The sequence below is a fragment of the Homarus americanus genome, unplaced genomic scaffold (assembly GCF_018991925.1).
Source record: "Homarus americanus isolate GMGI-L3 unplaced genomic scaffold, GMGI_Hamer_2.0 scaffold42442, whole genome shotgun sequence".
NCBI lineage: Eukaryota > Metazoa > Arthropoda > Malacostraca > Decapoda > Nephropidae > Homarus > Homarus americanus.
Genome location: NW_024742103.1, coordinates 458709 through 486521, shown reverse-complemented (window position 1 = coordinate 486521; position 27813 = coordinate 458709). Strand labels below are relative to the sequence as shown.

Below are 27813 nucleotides of genomic sequence, written 5' to 3'. Positions count from 1 at the left end.
ATAAGAAGGGCCAGTGCAGGTGAGGTGGTTGACGAGGACGGTCGGTGTCGTTAGTGGAGAAGAGGAAGAGGAGAAAGAAGAAGAGGAGGTAGGAGTCACTAGAGAAGAGGAAGAAGATAAGGAAGGAGTTAGGGGAATAATGAAGACGACAGCAATGGTTGAGTCACCGGAAGAGGAAATAAGCACGACAACAACGATAAAGTTACAGGAGAAAGAGGAAAACGAGAGAGATAATTGGGAAAGCTACTCTGAGTTTTTCCTCTCCTGCCTCGGCTATGCTCTAGGTTTCGGCAATATCTGGAGGTTCCCTTATCTCTGTTACAAAAACGGTGGAGGTGAGTAATGTCTTCTCTCTCTCTCTCTCTCTCTCTCTCTCTCTCTCTCTCATTCTATTCCTAAAACAACAAGTGTGGGAACCGTCAGTCACAATAATAAACGAAAAACAACGAAATCACTGTCAGACAATGTCGTGTACGCAATACTTTTTTTCTTTATTTTAATATTGTACTAAACATTACAATACTCGTGGCTATTGTAATCATCAGTACGAACTTCTCTCTACGTGATGTTATTGGGAATGACGACCTAACAAGAACTGTACATAGAAAAAATAAGATAAAGTGTGTGTGTAGTCTAGTGTAAGGGGCGAGTTGACGGTCGGAATTGTTTCGAAAGGTGGCAGGTCAATGGGTAAACAAGACGCTTAAATTCATTATGGTAAAGAATAAGGGTTTTAAGAAGCTAAAAAGTCACGTGACTGCGAAAAGCTCTGTGATTGGTTGTGACGTCACATACTAGCTCAAGCCGCCGAGGAATGCAGGACTTGTGGCCATATACAATGTTGACATACACAGGCATACCTTATTGTTAGGTTTAGATAAATTACTGCTCAAGTATCATCGTGTGTATTTACTTGCTGGCTGATGCAAAAGACCGATAACTCCAACATGGAAGTTTTCATCACTGTTCTCTAATTCATGTCTGTTCTCTATTTCATGTCTGTTCTCTATTTCATGGCTGTTCTCTATTTCATGGCTGTTCTCTATTTCATGGCTGTTCTCTATTTCATGTCTGTTCTCTATTTCATGGCTGTTCTCTATTTCATGTCTGTTCTCTATTTCATGTCTGTTCTCTATTTCATGTCTGTTCTCTATTTCATTTCATGGCTGTTCTCTATTTCATGTTCTGTCTGTTCTCTATTTCATGCTGTTCTCTATTTCATGTGTTCTCTATGTCTGTTCTCTATTTCATGGCTGTTCTCTATTTCATTGTGTTCTCTATTTCATGGCTGTTCTCTATTTCATGTCTGTTCTCTATTTCATGGCTGTTCTCTATTTCATGGCTGTTCTCTATTTCATGGCTGTTCTCTATTTCATGTCTGTTCTCTATTTCATGGCTGTTCTCTATTTCATGTCTGTTCTCTATTTCATGTCTGTTCTCTATTTCATGTCTGTTCTCTATTTCATGGCTGTTCTCTATTTCATGGCTGTTCTCTATTTCATGGCTGTTCTCTATTTCATGTCTGTTCTCTATTTCATGGCTGTTCTCTATTTCATTGCTGTTCTCTATTTCATGGCTGTTCTCTATTTCATGTCTGTTCTCTATTTCATGGCTGTTCTCTATTTCATGTCTGTTCTCTATTTCATGGTTGTTCTCTATTTCATGGCTGTTCTCTATTTCATGTCTGTTCTCTATTTCATGGCTGTTCTCTATTTCATGGCTGTTCTCTATTTCATGGCTGTTCTCTATTTCATGGCTGTTCTCTATTTCATGTCTGTTCTCTATTTCATGGCTGTTCTCTATTTCATGTCTGTTCTCTATTTCATGGCTGTTCTCTATTTCATGTCTGTTCTCTATTTCATGGCTGTTCTCTATTTCATGGCTGTTCTCTATTTCATGGCTGTTCTCTATTTCATGTCTGTTCTCTATTTCATGGCTGTTCTCTATTTCATGTCTGTTCTCTATTTCATGTCTGTTCTCTATTTCATGTCTATTTCATGTCTGTTCTCTATTTCATGGCTGTTCTCTATTTCATGTCTGTTCTCTATTTCATGGCTGTTCTCTATTTCATGGCTGTTCTCTATTTCATGGCTGTTCTCTATTTCATGTCTGTTCTCTATTTCATGGCTGTTCTCTATTTCATGTCTGTTCTCTATTTCATGTCTGTTCTCTATTTCATGTCGTCATTGATGTCTACTGCAACACACGTACACCTCCAGTATAGCTCGACTCATGGATCTTGAATCTTCCCTTTATGATGTCATCTTGCTCAAAATATCTCCACCAACTATGACTATTTTTCTTCGTTTCCTATACTGTTCTCCCAACTATACCAACTATCTGGAACTCTTTGACTATCTCACTTCTTGCCATGAGTCATTGCTATCCACACAACCCCAACACCGAGATCCTCTACCTGGGGATATCAATGTACAGTCACGTTCAAGATTATTATTATTATTATTATTATTATTATTATTATTATTACACACACACACACACACACACTCCACATGCGCGCACACATACTGTACACAGGGAAGTAAAACAGCAGTTTGTGTTGCAAGAAATCAGCGTCTTAAGAAAGAAGTTTTGTTTAGCATCGGTTAGATACAATTAGATTAATTACTATAAAGGGATTAAACGTTTGAAGACAATATTAGTATAAATTAATGATAAACAGGCAACCTCATAAGCAGCCTACACACAGCTGTGCCCGATGCATGATGTTCTTTAACATACTTACCGATTTTTACTTATGTTTATTTATCTAAATATAAATTCATATAGGTTGGCTCATTGCTCTATCCATTTTAAAATCAAATTAACAGTATATACTAGCAGAAAGGCATAATATAATGCGAAACAACAAAGCCCAACCATTAATTAAGCAACGGGGAACTAAGTAACCAATCACCGATCACTTTTACATTTATTCATAATTTTTACTACGGTCTTGAGTTGCCAGCTGTCTCCAGGAGTGTTCTAAGAATCTTGAACGTGACTGTACATCACAGAGGGTGGCTTGGCTCTGTAAGGGATGACCCAGGTGGAGCCGAGGCACTCTCTTTTTCCTAACTTAATGATCTGGATCAAATAATTAAACACCCTACACGTGTTCCAGATAGACACGATCAACTTGCTAACATTCTTGATCTTTGTTTTACCTCTAACCCCTCACGCTATTCATACTCAATTTAATAATAATAATAAAAATAAAAATAATAATAAATGGTTTATTAATAGAGTTGCAGCCGGTGGCTGAAAATATACAGACTTACATTTGATTTAGACATAATGATCACAATCTTATTTCTATTAAATCAAACTGGGTACGACCACCTCCCCCACCCCCCTCTAAACGCCAACTATGGCACTATCGGAGGACACACTGGCAGTCCTTGCGAGAATTCTTCTCCGACTTTCTCTGGGATGAATGTTGCTTTTCCACTCGGGACGCCTCGGTATGTGCTGACAACATTGCTGGGGTTATACAAGATGGTATGAGTGCATTTATCCCATCTTCTACCAAAACTTTTACTTTACAATCATGGTTTGGTAGCTCCTGCTCTCTTGTATGCAGGGAGAGAGAGAGATAGGGCATATCGAGTTATGAAACTATCTCCTCCTTTTACCCACTCCTCTTTCATTACTTCTAGGAATCGTTGTAATGTTATTCTTCGTAGGGCCAAGCGGAATTTTATAAAAAGAAAGACCGCTGTCCTGACTAACTCTTCTTCTAATAAATCCTTCTGGTCCTTAACCAAACACACCTGTAATAACTTCTGCACTCCCTCTTTCCCGACCTGATAAATCTATAGCCAACTCTCCCCCTAATAAAGCCAATCTCTTTGACACCTTATTCTCCTCTAACTCCACCTTAGACGATTCCAACTCTATCCCTCCTACTCCTGCTCCTCCTACTGAACCTGTGTACTTTCCTAAAATCTCCACTCGCACGGTTGCTGGTGCGTTATCCAATCTGGATGTGAGTAAGACGCACGTTCCAGATGGAATACCCTTCCGTGTTCTGGGCGAGTGTCCTTCTTCTTGGAAACATGCCTCGGTTCATCCCATCCCGAAGAAGGTTGACCATTCTAATCCCTCTAACTATCGCTCCATTGTCTCGACTTCATCCCTCTCTAAGATTTTCGAAACTATTTTAAGCTTTCACTTTCTCCGTCACCTTGAACACACACACACACACACACACACACACACACACACACACACACACACACACACAAATTCGACTCTGCAATTGATGTAGAATTTGAGCGAATCTTTCTAATGATTTAAATTTTCCCGACGACACTCTGTTACGAAGAATTCTATTGTAATGCAAACACATATTCCAAGTAATACGTCATCATCATCATCATCATCATCATCATCATCACTGTCTGAAAACGCATATTTAAAATTACAATAATAAAGTCGAAGCTGGACACGAGAGTTGAACTGTATACAAAATTTCCATGTCTAACAGCGGAGGTAGAGTCATATCTTAGAAGGTAAATTTCTTTCTGTGGTGAATATAAAGTAATTCTTATTCCCTTTAATGGAGATGAAGGGAAATGAGGTATGAGGCTTCTCTTGGACGTCATCCTCTCCTAACACAGCTTAACGTCATTTGGTATGTTACCCATTGAGTAAAACCATAAACACAACTGTACGAGAGTTTCATCATAGCTTGGTGCCGGAACAGGTTCGTACACAAAGAATGCATCATATTCATTTACACTATATATAGGTCAGATTCATGTGGGTAATGCCACTGTTCACTGCCATACAGGACAGAGGTTCGTACACAAAGAATGCATCATATTCATTGACACTATATATAGGTCAGATTTGTAATGAGTGATTGTCAGACCAAACCTTACAGCCCAGAATTATGCCGCATATAACAGCAAGAGCACTGCAGACCTCGTGGTACCACCACATTCCGGGTTGACACACCTCAGGTCGACCCAAGGGACTTGACCTCGCCCGCTAATGACGTGAGCCGGGTGACCTACAACCGCACCTAGCCAAGACACCTGGCCAGGACCACACCTGCACACAACTATCCAGATCAAACCAGTTTAGTGTTAATTGTTAGAGGTCAGAAGCCGGCTGGGCCGACCCCATATAAAGGCCCTACAGTCCCGTCCACGAGCATTACGATTATCATTCTGATCCTGGTCATACTGATTCTCATTCTGGTTGCTGTCATCTCTCTCCCGTTCGGGTCGTCACTCGGTTCACTAAGCAGAGTCACGCACGTCCCCTCCCAAGGTCGGGAGGGAGACCTCCCGACCAGACCACGGCATCGCCAGCTAAGCAGACTCTCCCATAGGAGGCAGCCCAGCCAGCACTCACTGGGCCTACGTCAGGGTACACGTGAGTCTTGTCAGAACGTCCTAGGGTGAGTTACCTACTGTGGGAAGTGTATTCATTCAGGTGTGTCCGAGAGTCAGTGTCAAGTAACGTAAAGCATAATGTGTTAGTACCCCGATATAATAGTGATATTAATGTGTCCATGTCATTGAGTGAAGTAATAAATAGTTGTATCAAGAGGTGTTTAACAAGTTGTCCCTTTAAGAAGTGATATATGTGTATTGACATACGAGATAAGATAAGCGTAGTGACGCTGTGCAAATAACATCCAGGCCACGCTACCAAGTTTCCTATCTTTACATTCCTACTCTCTATACTTCCTACTTATATATATATTCTTCCTCTCATTGTGTTTGTCTCATTACAATGGTGGCAGCGCACTTAACGTAAGAACTCACGCCTATTCCCCTTAGTGTTCAGTACAGTGATAGTTAGAATCTTTTGAAGTGAATTTTTTTTTTGCGAATGCACTTCCAACTGATCCATCATCCCTTTAGGATTGTTTCTCTGTCAAATGTCACTCACAGTACCACCCATGGCCAGCCGGACGTCAACCACAGTACATACGAGCAGAGAAGAACCAGCATGATGAAAGCAGCGTGATGAATGCAGCTTGATGAAGGCAGCACGAAACCCACCACACACCACGTCACTTCTTTCAAGTCCTCCCTTGGTCTAGGATTAAGAAGATTTTATATTTTTCTACTTTAGGAAGTTAAGGAGTGTGGAATGGATCGCCACACAACGAACCCTGGTGAGCCCAGCCAGGGAGGGATTCACCACTGTGGAAGGTGTAAGACAGGACGGTCTTTGGTCTCGCCGACACTCACGTACGGAGGGCGAGCCCTGGTCCGCGGAACCTGCCTTACGAGTCATCTAAGGAGACGACAGCCCAAGCAGTGGACCGGCCTTCATCCCGGCCGGAGGGGGCCGACGGCAGATGAACAGAAAATCGTCTGGAATATGTTGAAAATGATGATGTTGCAGAGAAGAAATACAGATGGAGCAGAAAAATTCATCTGGAATATGAAAATGAAGATGTATAAAGAAACGCAGATGAGCAGAAAAATTCGTCTGGAATATGAAAATGAAGATGTATAAAGAAACGCAGATGAACAGAAAATTCGTCTGGAATATGAAAATGATGATGTACTAAGAAAAAAGGAAGATGGAACAGAAAATTCATCTAGAAGACGTTGAAAATGAGGCTCTAAACGTAGAGGAAGAACGCAGATGGGACAGAAAACTCGTCTGGAATAGTATAGAAACCAGGAGGAAGTGAGAAGAAGTCAGAAGGTGTGGAGAAACGACCTAGAAGGTGCGGTATGTGAAGAAAGAAGACAGAAGATGTGCTATGTGAAGAAAGAAGACAGAAGATGTGCTGTCCTGACATCACAAGAAAGTCGATGATGAAGGACCAACCGACTACAGCTGCTGAGCTGCCGCCATCCCCTATTTTTCAGATACCAGCTGGATGGAAGACGTGAGCTATGCCGGACCCAACTAATGTACTGATGTTGTTGATGTATAATAAAAAGATATCAATACCCTAAGATGTGAAGTAGGAACATTTTTTGTGTGTTTTGAAGTATTTTCTCTGATTTTGTTGATGTTTACTACAAAGAATGTCTTTTTTTTAGTCTCACTTTTTTCTATGAGTTCATTTGATCAATGTCTTGGACTATGAAACACGATGTTGTAGCTATATTACTGACTGAGATGAATTATTATTTTGACATGGGCTGATAAGGAAATGTAACACCTGTTATTGTTTGTAGAATGTGATTTGCAAGGTTGCCTCGGACACTATGCTACATATGAAGGATTTTTTCATTCTATGTTCACTTGCTATGTTTCCTGTTTCTCCTGGCATAGAAGCTTTGATCTTGGCGGGAGGTATAGTGAGCTTTGTCAGATCAAACTAGCGCCAGTAGAAAAACATACACCTATGAGATTGTTGTTTGTAAATGTGAGACTATGTTATCGCCCCAGGGATTATCTTTGACACCACACGTGATGTTGCTGTCTATATGTGGCATCAGTCTCTGTGATGAAGCTTTGGTCTTGGCGGGAGGTGTAATGAGTGATTGTCAGACCAAACCTTACAGCCCAGAATTATGCCGCATTAACAGCAAGAGCACTGCAGACCTCGTGGTACCACCACATTCCGGGTTGACACACCTCAGGTCGACCCAAGGGACTTGACCTCGCCCGCTAATGACGTGAGCCGGGTGACCTACAACCGCACCTAGCCAAGACACCTGGCCAGGACCACACCTGCACACAACTATCCAGATCAAACCAGTTTAGTGTTAATTGTTAGAGGTCAGAAGCCGGCTGGGCCGACCCCATATAAAGGCCCTACAGTCCCGTCCACGAGCATTACGATTATCATTCTGATCCTGGTCATACTGATTCTCATTCTGGTTGCTGTCATCTCTCTCCCGTTCGGGTCGTCACTCGGTTCACTAAGCAGAGTCACGCACGTCCCCTCCCAAGGTCGGGAGGGAGACCTCCCGACCAGACCACGGCATCGCCAGCTAAGCAGACTCTCCCATAGGAGGCAGCCCAGCCAGCACTCACTGGGCCTACGTCAGGGTACACGTGAGTCTTGTCAGAACGTCCTAGGGTGAGTTACCTACTGTGGGAAGTGTATTCATTCAGGTGTGTCCGAGAGTCAGTGTCAAGTAACGTAAAGCATAATGTGTTAGTACCCCGATATAATAGTGATATTAATGTGTCCATGTCATTGAGTGAAGTAATAAATAGTTGTATCAAGAGGTGTTTAACAAGTTGTCCCTTTAAGAAGTGATATATGTGTATTGACATACGAGATAAGATAAGCGTAGTGACGCTGTGCAAATAACATCCAGGCCACGCTACCAAGTTTCCTATCTTTACATTCCTACTCTCTATACTTCCTACTTATATATATTCATTCTCTTCATGTGAGATTTTGTCTCATTACAGATTCATGTGGGTAATGCCACTGTTCACTGCCACGCAGGACAGAGGTTCGTACACAAAGAAAGAAAGAAATACATCATATTCATTAGCAGTATATATAGGTCAGTGGATCACATACATTGGAGTCATATTCTAATTGAAGACTAATCAGTGTGGGCTGGCAAATTTGGGATAAACAGAAGAATGTCCTCAAGCACACCTGATTCAATGTAGTAATTACATAGTTCAAGATACAATAAGTCAGGTGGCCTGAAGTCTTTGACAGTGTCACATTCAATAATATAGTGTTCAAGTGTATGCTTTAGAGGTTTATCACAAAGTTTACCTCTGTTCTGTATGGCAGTGAAGAGTGACATTACCCACATGAATCTGACCTACGTATAAGTATGTATGTGTGTGTATGTGTGTGTATGTATGTATGTATGTATATGTGTATATATATGTATGCAAGTAAATCACTGTAGGTGCGCGTGATCTACGTATATGCTGATAACCACAAGGAAAGAAGAAAACACGAAGTTCCCAAGCGCTTTCGTGTAATTCACATCTTCAGGAGTGAGTACAGTCTGTACTCACTCCTGAAGATGTGAATTACACTAAAGCGCTTGGGAACTTCGTGTTTTCTTCTTTCCTTGTGGTTATCAGCATATATATGTATATGTATATGTATATATGTATATGTATATATATATATATGTATGTGTGTGTGTATATATATGTATATGTACTGTCAATGAATAAGATGCATCTCTTTGTGTACGAACCTCTGTCCTGCATGGCAGTGAACAGTGACATTACCCACATGAATCTGACCTCTATACATTTATAGCTGTTAATGAATATGATGTATTTCTTTGTGTATGAACCTCTGTCCTGCGTGGCAGTGAGAAGTGATACCACCCTCAGTGTCAAGACCTGACTGAATTACTCAGAATAGGCAAACTGTACTACAAGCTTTGTCAATAAATTTGTTAAACTAAAAAAAAAAAAGTGCCGGAACCGCTTATACGTCTGGCAGCGAGTACAAAGGGTTGCGTTGGTAATATAAATTCCTTCGCACGATTAAATTATGGGTGGACCAGCATTTTAGCTTTAGGTCCGCGTAGGTAATATTCCTACAAATCTAAAAAAAATAAATAAATAAATAAATTATCTTAAATCCTAAAAAAAACCCTCTAAACTATTAAATAAAAACCCCTACATAATATTTTGTAGGTCACAGAATTATGATTTTATGAATGAAATTTGGCATAATTCACATGTAAATACCAACACACACTGGTTTAAAGCCAAATAAAAATATTATCATCCCCAGCGGTGTTCCTGATCCCCTACGTCACAATGCTCCTGGTGACCGGTATCCCCATGTTCTTCCTGGAGTTTGTTTTGGGTCAATATGTCAGCCTTAGCCCCGTCGCTCTCTTCCCCAAGCTGTCTCCTATCTTCTCAGGTAAGTACCATATAGCCATGTGTTCTAGCCGTAGACTCCAGATCCATACACTAACACCAAGTCTCCTCTTTTGATGCTTCCACACTCAGAAACCCATACGTTAGGATGGTAGGGGTAGGTAGCTAGATGGAATGCTAACCCTCTCGTGCTTTCCTCTTTTTCTCCTATTCTCTTTCCTTCTCTCGCTATTACCCTTCCTCTATTCTTCTTCTCCTTTCTTCCTTCCCTACTACCCCTCCCTCCCTACTACCCTCTTCCCTCTTACCCTCCAACATCCAATCCATACAGTGAACTAACAGATAACATTACTCACTCAACCTATACAGCATACACAAAGACAAACAAATATTGAGTTATCTAGTTTAGTGTGTGTTAATTTCCGGGTATACCTTCATCAGGTCTCGGCTGGGGTATGGTGGTGTTGTGTACATTGGTCGCCATCTACTACAACGTCATCCTCGCCTGGACTCTCTTCTACATGTTCGCCTCCTTCAGCAGTGTTTTGCCCTGGGGAAACTGCACTAATGACTTCAACTCCCCAAGTGAGTAAAGTCCTTTAATTAAGAACATAAGAACATAAGAATGGAGGAAACTGCAGCGGGCCTATTGGCCCATACTGGGCAGTCCCGTTTACACCCAACCCCTATTGCTCATATAAGCATCCAACCTATGTTTGAAGCTATTCAGCGTATTCGAGTTAATGATGATATTTGGTAACTTGTTCCATTCATCCACTACTCTGTTTCCAAACCAGTGTTTACCTATTTCACGCCTAAATCTAAATTTGTCTAATTTAAAACCATTGTTACGAGTTCGCTCCTGGTTGGATAGTTTGAGTACCTTTGTAATGTCCCCTTTGTTTAGCCCTGACTTCCACTTCTCTATCAGGTCGCCCCTCGCTCTACGTCTCTCGAGGGAGTGCAAATTAAGATGCTTTAACCTGTCTCTATACTCAAGGTTCCTAATGCCCGGGATTAGTCTTGTCATTCTCCTCTGAATTCTTTCCAATGATTCTATATCCATTCTGTAATACGGTGACCAGAACTGAACTGTGTAATCCAGGTGTGGTCTCACAAGCGCAAGATACAGTTTTAGGATGACCTCGCTAGTCTTGTAACTAACACTCCTTTGTATGAACCCAAGTACTTTATTAGCCTTGTTACGAGCAAAAACACATTGTTTACTTGGCTTAAGGTTCCTACATATCATTACTCCTAAATCTCTCTCGCAGTCGGATTTCTCTATGGCATCGTTGTTCATCTGGTATCTGGTTTCCCTGTTTACATCTCCTATACTGAGTACTTTACATTTGTCCACGTTGAATTTCATCTGCCATTTTTAAGACCATTCGAAAAATTTGTTTAGATCTTCCTGTAGTTTTGAGGAGTCCTCGTCAGATTTAATAACACGTCCTATTTTAGTGTCATCAGCAAATTTACTTATGTTGCTGTCTATGCCGATATCTATGTCGTTTATGTATATAATAAATAATAATGGTCCAAGTACTGAGCCTTGGGGAGCTCCACTTGTGATGTTGCTCCAATGGGACTTAGTGCCGTTAATGCTCACTCGCTGTTTCCTGTCCTGTAACCACTCCCTAATCCATTTAAGGATGCTACCTTTGATGCCATGTGCTTCTACCTTTCTAATTATTTTTTCGTGGGGGACTCTGTCGAAGGCTTTGCTAAAGTCGAGATATACCACATCATAATTGTGCCCCTCGTCCACCGATTCGAAACCTGATGAAAAGAATGTTAATAGATTAGTTAGACAAGAACGTCCGCTTGTGAAGCCATGCTGGGAATCATTGATCAATCGGTGCTTCTCCAGGTGATTTCGAATAGAGTTTGAAATGATTGCTTCCAGTAATTTGCCTACTATTGATGTTAGACTGATTGGGCGGTAGTTAGAGGATAGTGATCTATCCACCTTCTTGAAAATCGGTATTACATTCGCTATCCTCCAGGATTCTGGTACTACTCCTGTTTTTAAGGACATGTTAAACAACTTTGCTAAGGGCATACTAAGCTCTTCCTTACATTTCTTTAATACTCTGGCAAATATCTCATCGGGACCAGGTGACTTATTAGGCTTTAGTTTGTCTATTTGCTTGCTAACATTGTTACTAGTCACTACTATCTCGCTTAATTTGTTTTCTTCTCTATCTCTGAATAGAGTCGGTGCCTCGGGTATCTTGTTTAAATTTTCGGTGGTGAAAACTGTTGAAAAATATTTATTTAAATTATTGCTTATTTCTCCGTCGTTATCAGTTAGCTATCCGGTATCTGACCGTATTGGTCCAATCTTTTCTCGTGTTTTAGTTTGAAACATTTGGTAGAATCCTTTGGGGTTTGTCTTCGTCTCCCTTGCTATCCTTACCTCATTATTCCTCTTGGCTTTCCTTATCTCGGTTTTAACCCTACTCGCCAATATCTTGTAATAATCGTGGAGGTAAATTTCGCCACGCTTTATCCTTCTACCTATAGCCTTCCTTTGGCCAATGATGTTCTTTAAATAATTAATTATCCATTTAGGGTCATTGTTGTCTGATCTGAGCTTTTTGTATGGTATGTTCTGCCTTTGTGCATTAAGTAACTCATTATTTAAATTGTCGAGGAACTCGGCAATCTCAGATCTCGTTATCAGGTCGGAGTCATCTGTCAAGTTCACGGCCAAGCGCGACACCCCCTCTCTCAGCTGCATTTTTAAACTGTCAAAGTTTGCCCTTCTGAAATCTGGTACTTTAGTGGAATTTTCCTTACGTCTGCCCTGACAATCTAACTGGAATCTAATTTCTTTGTGATCGCTGTTTGCAAGTTCGTTCCCTACCTCGACATTGCTAATGAGGTTTTCTCTGTTCGACAGAACTAAATCGAGTATATTATTACCCCGTGTGGGTTCGGTTATATGTTGACTTAGGAAACAGTCCTGGATCATCTCGAGAAAATCCTCTGATTCTGAGTTACCTGTAAGGTCAGTTCAATCTATTTGGCCAAGGTTAAAGTCGCCTACTATACAGACTTTGTTGTGTATGGAAGCCCTGTGCATTTCATCCCAGATAAGTCGCTCATTGACTCTATCAAGATTGGGAGGTCTATATATTACTCCTGTGATTAATTTTTCCCTACCGTCGATTAATTCTATCCAGATTGTTTCTGTAATCCGCTCAGTTTTTATTTCCTTATTTATTTCACACTTCAGATTATCCCTAACATAGATTGCTACTCAGCCTCCTTTCCTGGTCTGCCTATCGGTATGGAACAATTTGTAACCCGCAATTTGGTATTCGACCGGCAACTCACGTGAGTCTAGGTTGATCCATGTTTCAGTGAATGCTATTATATCGATTATTTCGGTACATACCAAGGCCCTAATATCATCCATTTTGTTTCTCATACTTCTACTGTTCGCGTGGTAGACATTTAAGTTAGTCGTGTTCTGAGTCCTCCCTTTACAGCGTTTAGTTTTAAACTCACTTTTTAATTTAGTTTTGTCATCATTCCTAACACTATTTCCCTGTAATCTTTTACTTTGTTTACCTGCTCCCACTGCAGTTTCCCCCACCCCCGTGCCCATATGTTCCCCTAACAGTTTAAAGACTTCGATATCCTTTGAACTGTCCCCTCCAGAGACCCAGCCAGGGTTGCCACCCCATCCCGAGACAGGTGCACCCCATCCCTAGCATAAAGGTCCCTTCTGCCGTAGAAGTTGTCCCAGTTGTCAATGAATGGGACAGATATTGACTTGCAATATCTGTCAAGACGGTCGTTGACACCAACCGCCCTTGACAACCATTCACTGCCAACTCTCCTTCTAGGCAGGACACAGCATATGATAGGGATCCCTCCCTTAGACCTAATACGATCTATAGCTGCCTTGAACTTATCAAGAAGCTCCTCGCTCCTACACCGGCCAATATCATTGCCTCCTGCACTGAGGCAGATAATGGGTTTGTTCCCATTACCAGACAAGATATTGTCCATCCTCTCAATTATATCTCCCACCCCAGCTCCTGGCAAACACACCCTCATCCTATTTTTGTTTTTACCACAAAAGGCCCTGTCCAAGTACCTTACCTGTGAGTCACCAACAATTAAAGTTTTTATACCTTCCTTGTCATCCCTGTCCCTGACTGTACTAACGTCCAATTCGTCTATCAAGGGACTGAACGAGTTGGTACACTTAGCTGTTGTTGTCGTTGTTGTCGTATGCTTGGTGCACTTCTTCACCACCAGCTTGGTCCTCCCACTCCTCACAATCTTCCACGCGCTTGAGTTTTCGTCAGATACTGGCTTTCCCTGTCCAGCCTCCCCTTTTAGCCTCGCCAGCTCTTCCTTTAATTTCAGGTTCTCCAACGTGGCCCTCTCAATTTCTTCCTTGGCCCTCGCCAATTCTTCCATGGACCACTCCAGTTTGGTCAACAAACTCGCACAACCAAGACCGCACATAGCGCTGGCCATATCTGATAATTATCCCTCGGGAGCTAACCCTGCCGTGACCTTTCCCCTAGTGAGGTCAGAAATTGTTGTTGAATTTGAGATAAAAGACACCGCAGTGGCTAAGTGATAAGGATTCTGTGTGTCTGTAAATAATAATAATAATAATAATAATAATAATAATAAACGGTTTATTGAAAAAGTTGGCAGCCCGAAGTCTGAAAATATACATTGGACAAAAATGACTTATTACATACAAAGACATGGGGTGGGTGGATTGTTTAACAAAAGCTTTCATTACTGAAAGGAGAAGGAACAATGATTGAACATACAAATTATTACAGTTTACAGTTGATGGCCCGGGCGTGGGCTGGTCATGGAGACACCAGGTGGTGTGGTGTTCACGTGGTGTAGTAACTCGTCCTCGGGTGTTGATATGAAATACCTCCCGTGGTCATGGGGACACCGGGTGGTGTGGTGTTCACGTGGTGTAGTAACTCGTCCTCGGGTGTTGATATGAAATACCTCCCGTGGTCATGGGGACACCGGGTGGTGTGGTGTTCACGTGGTGCAGTAACTCGTCCTCGGGTGTTGATATGAAGGACCTCAAGTAGTTATGGGGACACCGGGTGGTGTGGGGTGGTGGCACAGTACCTCACCCTACTGGGTGGTGTTGTGTTATTTCGAAGTCAGGTGTGAAGCCGACCCTCTGTTGTTCCCATGGTGGACTGATTAGCAGCTCCTTGTCAGAAGATGGCGGTCAGTTCCCAAGGGTGCTTATCTCACTGGTGGGTCATGGTTCTCACTGGTACTGTCTAGTGCTGAATTTATTGGCTTTAACACTGTTCATCACTGTTCAACACTGCTCCCACTTCTTTCCGAAACGAAATTGTCACTTTTGATTATGTTGATATCCCGGTGGTGAGGATGGGTCGGGGAGAGGGACTTGGGGAATGGGCAGAACATTGGCCAAGGGGGGCCGCTGCTCAGGAGCAGCGCCGGAATAGGTCTTGACCCCACGGTGGTCAGGGATGTAGTGTGTGTGTGTGTGTGTGTGTGTGTGTGTGTGTGTGTGTGTGTGTGTGTGTTCTAATATTGTAGCATATTTTTTCTACATGAACAAGATATACCAGGACTTAGAAGTGCAAACAGCACAGGCAAACTTTTGAGGGTCTTTCTGTTTCAACGAATTGTCATTACGATGCTTGCAATAATTCAAAAACTCAATCAATCATACCCAAGTGTAACTGGAGGCATGCCTCTTCACCGAATATACATGACACCATTTTAATACTCCGTAGTGTGTTTCACGGAGCTTGATGCCGCCCCCTGCAAGAACCAGTCTCTCTACTACTACAACAAGACCTGCGTCAGCGTCAGCGACTACTGCCACGTGGCCGGCCTCGTGGAGCACAACCAGACCCACTGTCAGGATCCACTCAACACCACCACCACCATCTTGAGTGCTAATAGTGCCATCAGGAAAATATCTGCTGCTGAAGACTATTTACAGTGAGAGAGAGAGAGAGTAATAATAATAATAATAATAATAATAATAATAATATAATAATAATAATAATCAACGGTTTATTAATAGAGTTGCAGCCGGTGGCTGAAAATATACAAACTTACATTTGATTTAGACATAATGATATGCATTCAATACATTTACGGGGCTGTACAGTATATAAATCAGGAGTACGATAACTTTACCCTTTGTGTACGATAACATTACCCTTTGAGTACGATAACATTACCCTTTGAGTACGATAACATTACCCCATGAGTACGATAACATTACCCTTTGAGTACGATAACATTACCCTTTGAGTACGATAACATTACCCTTTGAGTACGATAACATTACCCTTTGAGTACGATAACATTACCCTTTGTGTACGATAACATTACCCTTTGAGTATGATAACATTGCCCTTTGAGTACGATAACATTACCCTTTGAGTACGATAATATTACCCTTTAAGTACGATAATTTTACCCTTTGAGTACGATAACTTATACCATTAATAATGACATAATACCTTTAATATACCACAGTTGTATGAGAGTTAATACCTCTTCTATTACTCTACAGGAACAGGGTGCTGGCAATGACTGAGAGGAGCTGGGAGAACATGGGAGGGTTACGCTGGGAGCTGGTGGGCTGTCTGGCACTGGCTTGGTTCATCGTGGGCGCCTGTCTCATCAAGGGAGTGAAGAGTACAGGAAAGGTGGTCTATTTCACTGCCACCTTCCCGTATGTCGTGATGGTCATCCTCCTCATTCGCGGTAAATTTGTGTGTGTGTGTGTGTGTGTGTGTGTGTGTGTGTGTGTGTGCACAGAGTGGTGTAATGCTTCTAGTGTGGCAGCATTATGTTAGTGTTAAGGTGCAAGCAAAGAACTGCTTTGTTAGTGTTAAGGTGCATGCTGAGAACTGTTTGCTTCCTCTCGCTTTCACCTACCGCCGCTGGATAGCCCTCATGGCGAACAGAAAAGCAAATTGCATAAGTCTTCCCCTGCCAGTACACAGCCTCTCATCATGAAGACTCCTGCTGTGTCTCCTCGTGGCAACACACGGTAACTGGGTGCCTCGTGAGCCCAGGCTAGATCACCAGGGAATCTTGAAGTAGCAGTGGGCCCCAGAGGGACGGCGCATAGGCCCAGTGGCATGTGGACACATAAAGGTGCCTACCAACCACTGCCTCGTTACCTTGTGGATTAACCTTGGCAGATATAAGGCTACAGGAGTAAACCCTGAACGAAAATTCTGCGGTGGAGTTCAGCATCTAGCAGACATGCTTACAGAGCTCCAACAAGACCCCAACGGCGGTGTAAGTGGAAGAGGTGACCACCATGGGAACCTTACTACTATACCGGTGGATGAAGGCAATGCATGATGGACAGGCTACCAAGGCGAAACCCAAAAACTGGGCTATCGGCAGTTCATTGCAACTCTCCCTCACCCCAGTCGTTGCAAAACTTGCACCACTGGAAGAGCTAAGATGTGTGGCTGCAGCCTGCGCTCCTGCCTCACCACATAAATCAACTCAAGTGCAGCCATCATCCAGCTCATCATACTCCTCATCAAAATTAAAACCCCAATACCCCCAAAAGTCCTATGGCGACGGACGAGTGGCGACGGAAATAGGCAGAGATGACAGCCAGGGGTCTCTAGTCACAACTCTGCACATGGGCGGCACAAATAACATGGTCGTTTATGCACTGGGATCTAGGCAGCAGTGTAATCCGGTCCTGTCTGTGCGACTGAGCAGCCCTTTCGAGGAGACACTCTGCTCACCCAACATGGGAAGGGGGCTAGAAAAGGTGCCCTAAATATAGCCTGCCTAAAGAACCAATTTGTCTGGGTAATCGCACCCAGTAAGATCATCTTTATGTGGTCGAAAACACAATCATAATCACAGATCAAAACAAAAATAAACTTTGCAACCTCTTACGGCCGCTGTATAGAATGTCAGGACCCTTCTGGATACTGGCTTCCTTGCCTCTTTAGCTCTTCAAATACTGGCAATAATACATCTTTTCTGTCAGAGGACACACATAAAGACTAAGCACAAAGAAAATGCGGCAGCAATGAAGAGAAGATTGACAATGTGGCAGAATGGGGCCCTTGATGATCTCCTATGTGAAGCAAGAACACTGCAGGAGAGACTAAAATTTATAGGAGACGGAAAGCAAAACACCGATGACGTTGCAAGAAAGTTTGGAAACAAAATGAGTGTGGGAAAAGTGTCTTCGGTGGTAAGATCTCTCACAGAGGAATCCTCTGGTGGGGTTCTGCCAATAAAAAGAGACATTAAAACAACTGAAAGAAAAACATCCCCCTGCAAGTGAAGACGAAGGCATCAGGTTCCAGGGTGACTATATCCCACCAAATGCTGTCTTGTTCGAGAAAATAACAGGAGGGATGGTGTGGAAAAAGGCACTGAAGACTCAGGGAGGTGCCAGCCCTTCAGGTCTGGATACAAACCGTTGGAGAGTCATCCTCAGCACTAACAAGTTTGGCCCCGAAGCAAGTGATCTCTGTACTGCATTGCCGTCCTTGCAAGAAAGCTAGCATCCTCGTGCTACCAACACCTCCATGTTCTGACGGCCTGCCGCCTCATTCCCCTGGATAAGAATCCAGGATGTAGGCCAATAGGGGTGGGGAAAGTGCTGAGGCGGATCATCGGAAAATGCATAATGGAGATGGTAAAGGATGATGTCAGGGCAGCTGCAGGGAACCTGCAAGTTTGTGCTGGCCACCAGGCTGGAGGGGAAGCTGCCATTCACGCTATGAGAACGATATTTGAGCAGCGTGATTGTGAGGCCGTTCTCCTGGTGGACGCTTCAAACGCATTCAACATACTTAACCGCAAGGCCGCAATGCACAACATCAAGATCAAGTGTCCAAGCTTTGCAATGTATGTTGAAAACTCCTATAGGAATCCATCAGACCTTTATATAGTAAACAATAAGGCTCTAAGAGGTGATATCATCATACAGTCAACCGAGGGTACAACGCAGGAGGACCCTGTTACAATGGCAATGTACGCAATAGGCCTATCCGTGCTCCAACATGTAATAAAATTTGAAACAAATGAGGTCAAGCAAGTGGCGTACGCTGACGACCTTACAGGAGCAGGAAAAGTGGAGGACATCAAAAAGTGGTAGGACCTGGTACCATCATGAGGCCCACAAATAGGGTACCACCCAAACATCAGCAAGTCCTTCCTCATTGTGAAGCCAGAACATTATGAACGGGCAATGGAGGTGTTCGGTGGAAGTGAGGTCGAAAAAACAAAAGATGGCCAAAGACACCTAGGCACAGTAATTGGCACTACGGATTTCAAGAACGAGCAAGTAACGGGAAAGGTGAATGAGTAGGTTAGGGAAATCCAAGCTCTGTCTGAGATTGCTAACACAGAGCCACATGCGACTTTTGAGGCATTCACCCATGGAGTCAAGCATCACTGGAACTACCTGATGCGCACTTTGCCTGATATCGGACCCCTCCTTCACCCTCTGGAAGAAGCTATCAGCGTCAATTTCATTCCCAAATTAGTGAAACACCCTCACTTAACACCAGCAGAAAGATCACTCCTTGCACTACCACCGAGACTGGGAGGGATGGGATAGACCAATCCAAAAGAGATTGCTGCCACCGAACATCAAAACTCAGTTAAGCTCACGGCAGCCCACACGGACCACATAATAGCTCAGAACCCAACAGGGGAGGTGCATACCTGAAGTAAACAAGATTCGAAGGTCCATTACGACAGAACGACAGCACGGCCAAAGTGATAAGTTGCAGCAACTGTTGCTGCAAGTACCAGAAAATTTGAAGAAAAAGAAAGTAGCTATAGCGCAGGAGGTGGGCACCTCGAACTGGTTAACTACGTTACCGATAAGGGCAAATGGTTTCAGTCTCAATAAACAAGAATATACAGATGCCAATGCTCTAAGGTACGGTAGGCCAGTGGAAGGTTTGCCCTCCCAATGCGTGTGTGGCTCTTCCTATGACGTCGATCACGCCACGGTGTGCAAGAAAGGGGGCTTCATATGCATGAGGCATGACGAAATAAGGGATCTCACAGCAAATATGTTGAAGGTAATCTGCAGTGATGTCAGGGTAGAACCGACCCTCCTTCCATTGGACGGTGAGACTTTCCAACATAGGACTTCAAACACATCCAACGAAGCCTGTGTTGACGTTTGCGCCTCGAAAATTCTGGACATGGGGACAGCGAGCCTTCTTCGACATCAAGATTTTTTATCCCATGGCCGCATGTCACCGTAACTTAGCTCTCGATGCTGCACACAGGGGGAACGATAACGACAAGATAAGGGCATGCGGGGAGAGAATTCAGAACGTTGACCAAGGCAGCTTCACTCCTCTAGTGTTCACAACGTCTGGTGGGATGGGACCAGGTGCAAGATGCTTCTACGCCAGACTCGCAGAGGTGATCTCCAAACAGAAGCAGCAGCCTAGAAGTTATGTTACAGCCTGGATGAGATGTCGACTGTCCTTCTCTCTCTCCTTAGGTCGGCTTTGCTCTGCCTCAGGGGAACGAGAGCATCGGCCCCAAAGCCGACAACAGTTGCAGATATTGACTACGAGGCAACAGTCACTGAATGCCGCATAGATCGGCGGCTCAACTAACTCAACACAGCTAGGATAGTTACTTATGTATTAGGATATTTAATATTAAGGTAATAAAATGGTGGCGAAGGTATGGCTATTTGGGGAAGGATGGAGGCCAGGTTGTAGTAATAGTGTGTGTGTGTGTGTGTGTGTGTGTGTGTGTGTGTGTGTGTGTGTGCCATTTGTCACCATATTTGAAATAAGCCTTTAGTTTATAGAGGAATACACATGAAAGCCAGACTCATGCTTCCTACTTCAACACTGTTTACCTGCGTCACTCAGGAGTCACACTGGAGGGCTACTACACCGGTATCGAGTACTACTTCCTCAAGCCTAACATATCTCGCCTGATGGAGTTAGAGGTGTGGTCTGACGCTGCCACACAGATATTTTACTCTATTGGGTCTTCCTTCGGCTGTCTCATCACTCTAGCGTCGTACAACAAGTTTAACAACAACTGCATGAGGTAAGACTACCATAATCATGGCTGTGCGTGTATGTGTGATTACAGAAAACGATAGGGCGTAAGAGGGGAAGGGGAACTTTAACAAACTCGCATGGCTAGATTAGATAGATAGATAGCTCGATAGATGGATGGGTAGATAAACAGATATTTATTCAGTAAAATCATCATACGTTTCACAATGTTTCGACATGTAAACAGATAGTGGCGGTAGACAAACAAAAACAAACAGTAAGGTAATTCAACCAAGACCATTCTAAGCTATATGTTATAATGAATATATAATCCTTTCTGTCCATGTTCTTCTCGTTTTCTTTGTCTCTCTGTTACTCTACCTGTTTCTCTGTTTCCCTCCCTGTACTGGCTGTTTCTCTGTTTCTCCACGTCTTCAACAGGGACGCCATCATCATCGCCTTCGCCAACTCTGCGTCGTCAGTGTTTGCTGGCTTCGTGATCTTCAGCATCCTCGGGTTCCTGGCCACCGAACTCGGGGTGGAAGTGAAGGATGTGGTGAGGTCGGGGTCTGGTCTGGTCTTTGTGGCGTATCCGGCCGCCATCAATCGCATGCCCTACTCTCCTGTGTGGTCCATCGTCTTCTTCCTTATGCTTATCACTGTTGGACTGGACACTCAGGTACTCCCCAATTAAATATTACTGAGTTCAAAATACCTCATTTCATCTTTCTGAAAAAAAAATCTGAAGTTGTAATATCTTCTTCCTTTAGTTGCAAAATATCTCCTAAGTGTTTCCAATAAGTTTATTCTGAAATAGTAATATATTTATGTATCGTTGAAGAACCCCCCCACCATCCACATGTACTTGCAATGATTTTCATTTTTAGTTGCAGATTCTTTCTGTATAGTTGCAAAATTTCACTGTCTCGTTGCAGATTCTCTCTTTTATCCTATATATGAACTGGAATCACGTCGATTAACCCCCCCCCCTAAAACAAAAGACTATCAACTACTTTACCAAACCCTTTATACATCCTTCTAATCACTAACCAAGTTAAGCCTTTATAGAGATGAGAACTATGACAAGACACCATCGATCCTTATATTAACTCTCTCTCTCTACTCGCTGCTTCAGTTTTGTATGGTGGAGACTCTCACTACGGGGATCTTTGATCAGTTCCAACACCTGAGGAAGAAGAAGCCTCTGGTGGTGACCCTAGTGTGCCTGGGAATGTTTGTTTGTGGTCTGTTGATGGTGACTGAAGGAGGCGTCTTCATGACAGAGCTTTTCGTCTGGCAGGCCAGCGGGATCTCGCTCATCATCATGGGCTTGGTAGATATTATCCTCGTGCAGTACATCTACGGTATGTTCCTCAGCCCTTGTTTTCTGTGGTACTTTCCGCGTCCCCATAACAGTCTACGGTACGCCTTTCGTCACTGACTGATATCATTCTCCTCTCCCACTTTCGCCACACTAAATTTACCTATGACTGATTTTTATTCACCATCTTTTATTCGTCATTTATTTATCTTTATCTGGGTACATCTGTCAACTTACGAAAAAAAAACTAAACTAAACCGAATCAATTAAAATTTGCTCTTTTGTTATAATATTTTGACCTTTAGCGCAAATAAACCTTTCATAGTACTATCCTGCTGAGAATCTGGTCCCAGGGCGTAAGTTAATAAGCGTGTTGTACATTATTCACTGGAGTAAAATAAAACACAAAAAGCTCCCTTAGTTATGCCTCTCACATATCAAAGAAAACGACGGTAAATACGCGGGATAGTTTCAAAGAAAACAATGGTTAATGCGAGGGATAACTTCAAATAAAACAAAATAAAGCAGAGTAAACGCCCAAGTGTGTCACGATAACTGTTCTGGTCAATGGTCTTTCTGAAAATAATGATTCATAAGTTACATACACCTAAATAACTGATGTTGGCGCGCTTACCGGAGTTGAGACAGTTGTAGTCCATTTGGTCCCACGAGGCCTGTTAAGCACCGTGTTCCTTCATCTTAGTAGTGTTTTTTTTTCTCCTTCTCTCTTTTTTTACGGGGATTAGTCCACCCGGGCACAGATCACCAATACACATCGGGGCCTGGGGGCAAAAAAAATATATAACTTAAACACAGAAAATAAAAAATAAATGATATGAAGAGTGATAGGTTATGTATCTGTGGTGCTGTCAAAGAGAAACAATTGAGACCCTACAATTGTGTGTAAATGAGGCAGAAAGTCAGATCAGCAACCTGGGACTTGGTCGCATATCGCAGTAGGGTCTACCATTAGACAACATATTATGCTTCCAATATCTTCCCAGGCGGTAGTACCTCCCTGTTTGACAGCTGCCTACATCCTTACCTAAAAACTTCATTCTCATTCATCTCTGCATGGAAGGTCGCCATCAAATCGCGAGTGGCCTTTGATATATCCATGGCGGGGATTTTTGTACAATTGAAGCGCCAGGAACCACATGACTGCTATGGCAACACTGGCCATTACGCCAGAATGACGTCACCACCTACGGATTTTCCCCATTTAGTCCAAGGGCGTGTTTCACCCCCTGCCAGGAGTGGTGGGTCTCGTGCCAGCGACATTTATCTGTTAAATACGACCAAGTCCAAAACGTCACAATAGTCGAACAGCTCCCAACCAGACCAGGAGTCCTTCTACCTCAACCACTGACTCCCTGTGGGCACAAACACTCTCACGATAACGCCGAGGACCAGGACTTACCTCACATCACACTGTTGTTGTCCAGATTCCCGTTTTCTGTTAACTCATGTGTTTGTTTTCACTGGATGATATATTTGGTTCTCGAATAAATTATCTAAAATATTGTTACACTTCTGAGTTTTCTTTTAACTATTCATAACTATAATAAAAAATTTACCATTTTCTTTAGCAGTTTAATATCATTAAAGAAAAACTCTTCACGGTGATTAAGAAACTATTGGCTTGACGTTACCTGACCTCACACCATTCCCCACAGGCTGCGGCAACTTCCTGAAGCTTATCCAGGAGGAGATCGGTATACACGTGCCCCTCCTTCTGCGTGGGTACTGGCGCCTCACCTGGCTCTTCCTCACGCCTCTCTGCCTCGCAGTTCGTACCTCTCCTCACATCTCATACATTTATTTCTCTTTGTGTTGATACATATATTCACTTGATAACAATAATGTATAACTGAATAGATTTATACATTGCATATTCATACGCCTATGCATTTGATACAGCAACACACACACACTCCAAAATGCATCTTTACCGAGGCGTCAAATAAATCTCGAAATGAACACCGCGACTCCTGTTGTCACGGTAGGGTTGTCAAAATGCTTCGTCCATTGTGTCATTCAAACACCAAATCGTAAAGATACTCTATGGGGTGTGTGTTATATGAAAAATATACTGAGACACTTATTAACGTACCTGTATCACCTTGTTTCGTCTTAGCTGCTTCTCGTCTTGTCATGTTACTACGCGATACCTATCCAGTTCGGTTCCTACATCTTCCCTGACAAAATCCAAATCCTGGGTTGGTTTATCTGTGCCTCCTCTGTGGTCTGTCTACCCCTGGGCGCCATCTACGTTGTGTGGAAGGGGGAAAAGAAGGGCATGGAGCTCCTGAGGCCAACTCCGGAGTTTTGCCCACAACACACCAGGAAACTGCTTGGTAAGACGTATTCCTCCTCCACCGCCACCAGCTCCAAGGAACAACGGGAAGGAGTGTTCAGATATACCTACGACAATCAGGGTTTTCCCGAGCATAAAGACGAGGTTAGTTAACACGATTAAATATTTACCTGATAATGGTATAACCTAATTAGTGAACAGGTGTAATTTCACCTGCCTCCTGCGTCACTCGCCTCAATAACTCTGATTATAGTTTGTTTGTATTTTCCAAGAGATTAACAAAATATTCTACAGTGTTTGGTATTAGTGTTATGTGTGTGTGTGTGTGTGTGTGTGTGTGTGTGTGTGTGTGTGTGTGTGTGTGTGTGTGTGTGTGTGTGTGTGTGTGTGTGTATGTATGTATGTATGTATGTGTGTGTATGTATGTATGTATGTATGTATGTATGTATGTATGTATGTGTGTGTGTGTGTGTGTGTGTGTGTGTGTGTGTGTGTGTGTGTGTGTGTGTGTGTGTGTGTGTGTGTGTGTGTGTGTGTGTGTGTGTGTGTGTGTATGTATGTGTGTGTGTGTGTGTCAACGTGTATGTATGTATGCACCAAAGTTCATCTTCTGTGTAACAAGTGACTTCCTCCTTCGGTGTCTCCCCCAGATCAAACTGCGGGTGATAGAGGCGGCGCCCCCCTTTACTCACCTAGCGACCACCAGCGATTGAAGGAAGATACGATATTCAACAGTGAACTGAACTCAAGTCTGAGGGCGATATTGTGGACCTTGTAAAACAGCTGTAGGCCTATGGAGGTAGTGGATAGACCTAGGAAGCTATACATAACTTTGCCAATAAAAACCACTACGAACGGAAGACCAATGAGAGCCAGTATTGGAATAGTATCTACCAGTATCTAAGTAGTATCTCTAAATATATCTACCAGTACAGTATATGTATAAAACTGCTATTGATTAGTATCTAAATATATCTAAAAGTATCTAAATAGTTCATAATAGTATATAAATATTATATAACAATTTCTAAATGATATATAATAGTATGTATATGTCACCTGTACTACAGTAGCTAAAACAACTATCTGCGAAGCGTGTGGTCAATATGCTCCGAAATTTGAAGTGTGACTAGTGACAGCCCTCCGTGTGACTAGTGACAGCCCTCCGTGTGACTAGTGACAGCCTTCCGTGTGACTAGTGACAGCCCTCCGTGTGACTAGTGACAGCCCTCATATACCAATATTTATCGTCCATGGTCTCATATTGTTTCCCACAAAGAAAGCACAGATAGTTCGTTTTGGCTACTACATATTAATGTTATTTTGAAATGATTGGAACTGTATTTATTTTGTCAGTAATAAAGTTATATCGGAGTTTATGTCAATATTAGTGTGTCTAATATTAATATATATCCAAAGAGTGTGTGTGTGTGTGTGTGTGTGTGTGTGTGTGTGTGTGTGTGTGTGTGTGTGTTTGTAATAATAATAATAATAATAATAATAATAATAATAATAATAATATTTAACGGTTTATTAAAAGAGCATGGCAGCTGGAAGGCTGAAAATATACAGTTACATAATTGGGGAATGGGTCTCTTGATTTACAAATAATAATATACAAGTAACATAAGTGATACAAATATGATATACAAAAACTAGGTGGGGAGAAGCTCAAACTACAGTTCATTTCAACATAGTGACAGTGCAAGGAGTGGTGTTTACTGGGAGTGAATACACTGGTTGATTACAAGTTAATGATAATTTTTACAATGGTTGGGACTGGGCTGTTCTTACAGCGATCAGTTCGTGCTCGTATGGGCAGGATGCGGTTGTGGTGTCGAACAGCAATTCTCGAGCGAGGAATCTCAGGTGGTAGTAGGAGCCAGTGTCAAAAATGGTGCAGAAGCTTCTCACCAAATTTTCAGATGAGGTCGTGGCGACGATCAGTAAGAGCCGAGAGGGTCAGTGTGTCGAGCGCTTCTTGATATGTGGAATAGGAAAGGGGAGAGAATAATCTTGCATGCCCTCTTTTGCCCTTTTTCTAGGTGTTTAGGTTGTGTGGCATTTAGGGAGGAAGACCAGGTAGGGGAGGCATAGGTGAGCTTGGGAAGTATGAATGTTGTGTAAACACTGAGGAGCTCGGGGGCAGGAACTCCAAGGGACTTGAGTCGGCGGAGGAGGTGGAGACGGAAACTGGAGGATTTGACAACTTCACTGACGTGTGGATTCCAATTTAGTTTGTTGTCTATGGTGACGCCGAGGAGCTTAGTGGAATCTACACCCTGGAGTGTGTTGGGACCTAAAGTAATGGAGGGGGGTGGGACAACGTCGGAGGAGAGGTTGATGTGCATAACCATGGTCTTGGTATGGTTGATGGTGACGTGGTTGTTGGTGGCCCAGTTTTGGAGACTGTTCAATAAATCCTGAAGGGCGGTAAAGTCGGGAGCAGAATTGTTGACGCTGATCCCAATGGTAGAGTCGTCGACATATTTCCAGCGAGCAGGGGTTTCTCTTAGGGCATCATTGATAAGCATAAGGAAGCATAGTGGTCCCATCTTGATGCCTTGGGGGACGCCACAGGTAAGTGACTGAAAGGTGGAGACAGCCCCTCGGAAGCGTACAGCTTGCTATAAGACTTCTTCGAAACCCGAGGTCGATAGTTTTGTTGATGATAAAAATAGTGGTCGACTAGGTTGAATGGCTTAGTGAAGTCAATGTGTGTGTGTGTTTTTTTTTGTTTTGTGTGTGTGTGTGTGTGTGTGTGTGTGTGTTTTGTTTGTTTGGTGTGTGTGTGTGTGTGTGTTTTGTTTGTTTGGTGTGTGTGTGTGTGTGTGTGTGTGTGTGTGTGTGTATGTGTGTGTGTGTGTGTGTGTGTGTGTTTGTTTGTTTTTGGTGTGTGTGTGTGTGTTTGCTTGGTGTGTGTGTATGTGTGTGTGTGTGTGTGTGTGTTTGTGTGGTGTGTGTGTGTTTGTTTGTTTGTTTGGTGTGTGTTTGTGTGTGTTTGTTTGGTGTGTATATGTGTGTGTTTGTTTATTGGGTGTGTGTGTGTGTGTGTTTGTTTGTTTGTTTGGTGTATGTGTGTGTGTGTGTGTTTGTTTGTTTGTTTGTTGTGTGCGTGTGTGTTTGTTTGGTGTGTGTGTGTTTGTTTGTTTGGTGTGTGTGTGTGTGTTTGTTTGTTTGTTTGTTGTAATAATAATAATAATAATAATTAACGGTTTATTGAAAGAGCTTGGCAGCCAGAAGGCTGAAAATATACAGTTACATATTTGGGGAATGGGTTACGAATTTCAAATAATATACAAGTAACATAAGTGATACAAATAAGACATATAATAACTAGATGGGGAAAAGCTCAAACTACAGTGCATTTCAACATAGTG

The 27813-nt window shown here is 42.8% G+C and overlaps 1 protein-coding gene across 1 annotated transcript; it reads left to right on the top strand.

Moving 5' to 3' along the window:
* On the top strand, positions 1-25574 carry LOC121876487 (sodium- and chloride-dependent glycine transporter 1-like). The gene is made up of 11 exons (XM_042381591.1): positions 1-335; positions 9665-9799; positions 10198-10341; positions 15537-15747; positions 16331-16524; positions 20661-20844; positions 21237-21474; positions 21931-22159; positions 23793-23905; positions 24254-24577; positions 25084-25574. Exons 1-11 carry the CDS (start codon positions 140-142, stop codon positions 25144-25146), a joined length of 2031 nt encoding a protein of 676 aa, XP_042237525.1. The 5' UTR covers positions 1-139; the 3' UTR covers positions 25147-25574.
* Positions 25575-27813: the final 2239 nt, after the last annotated feature.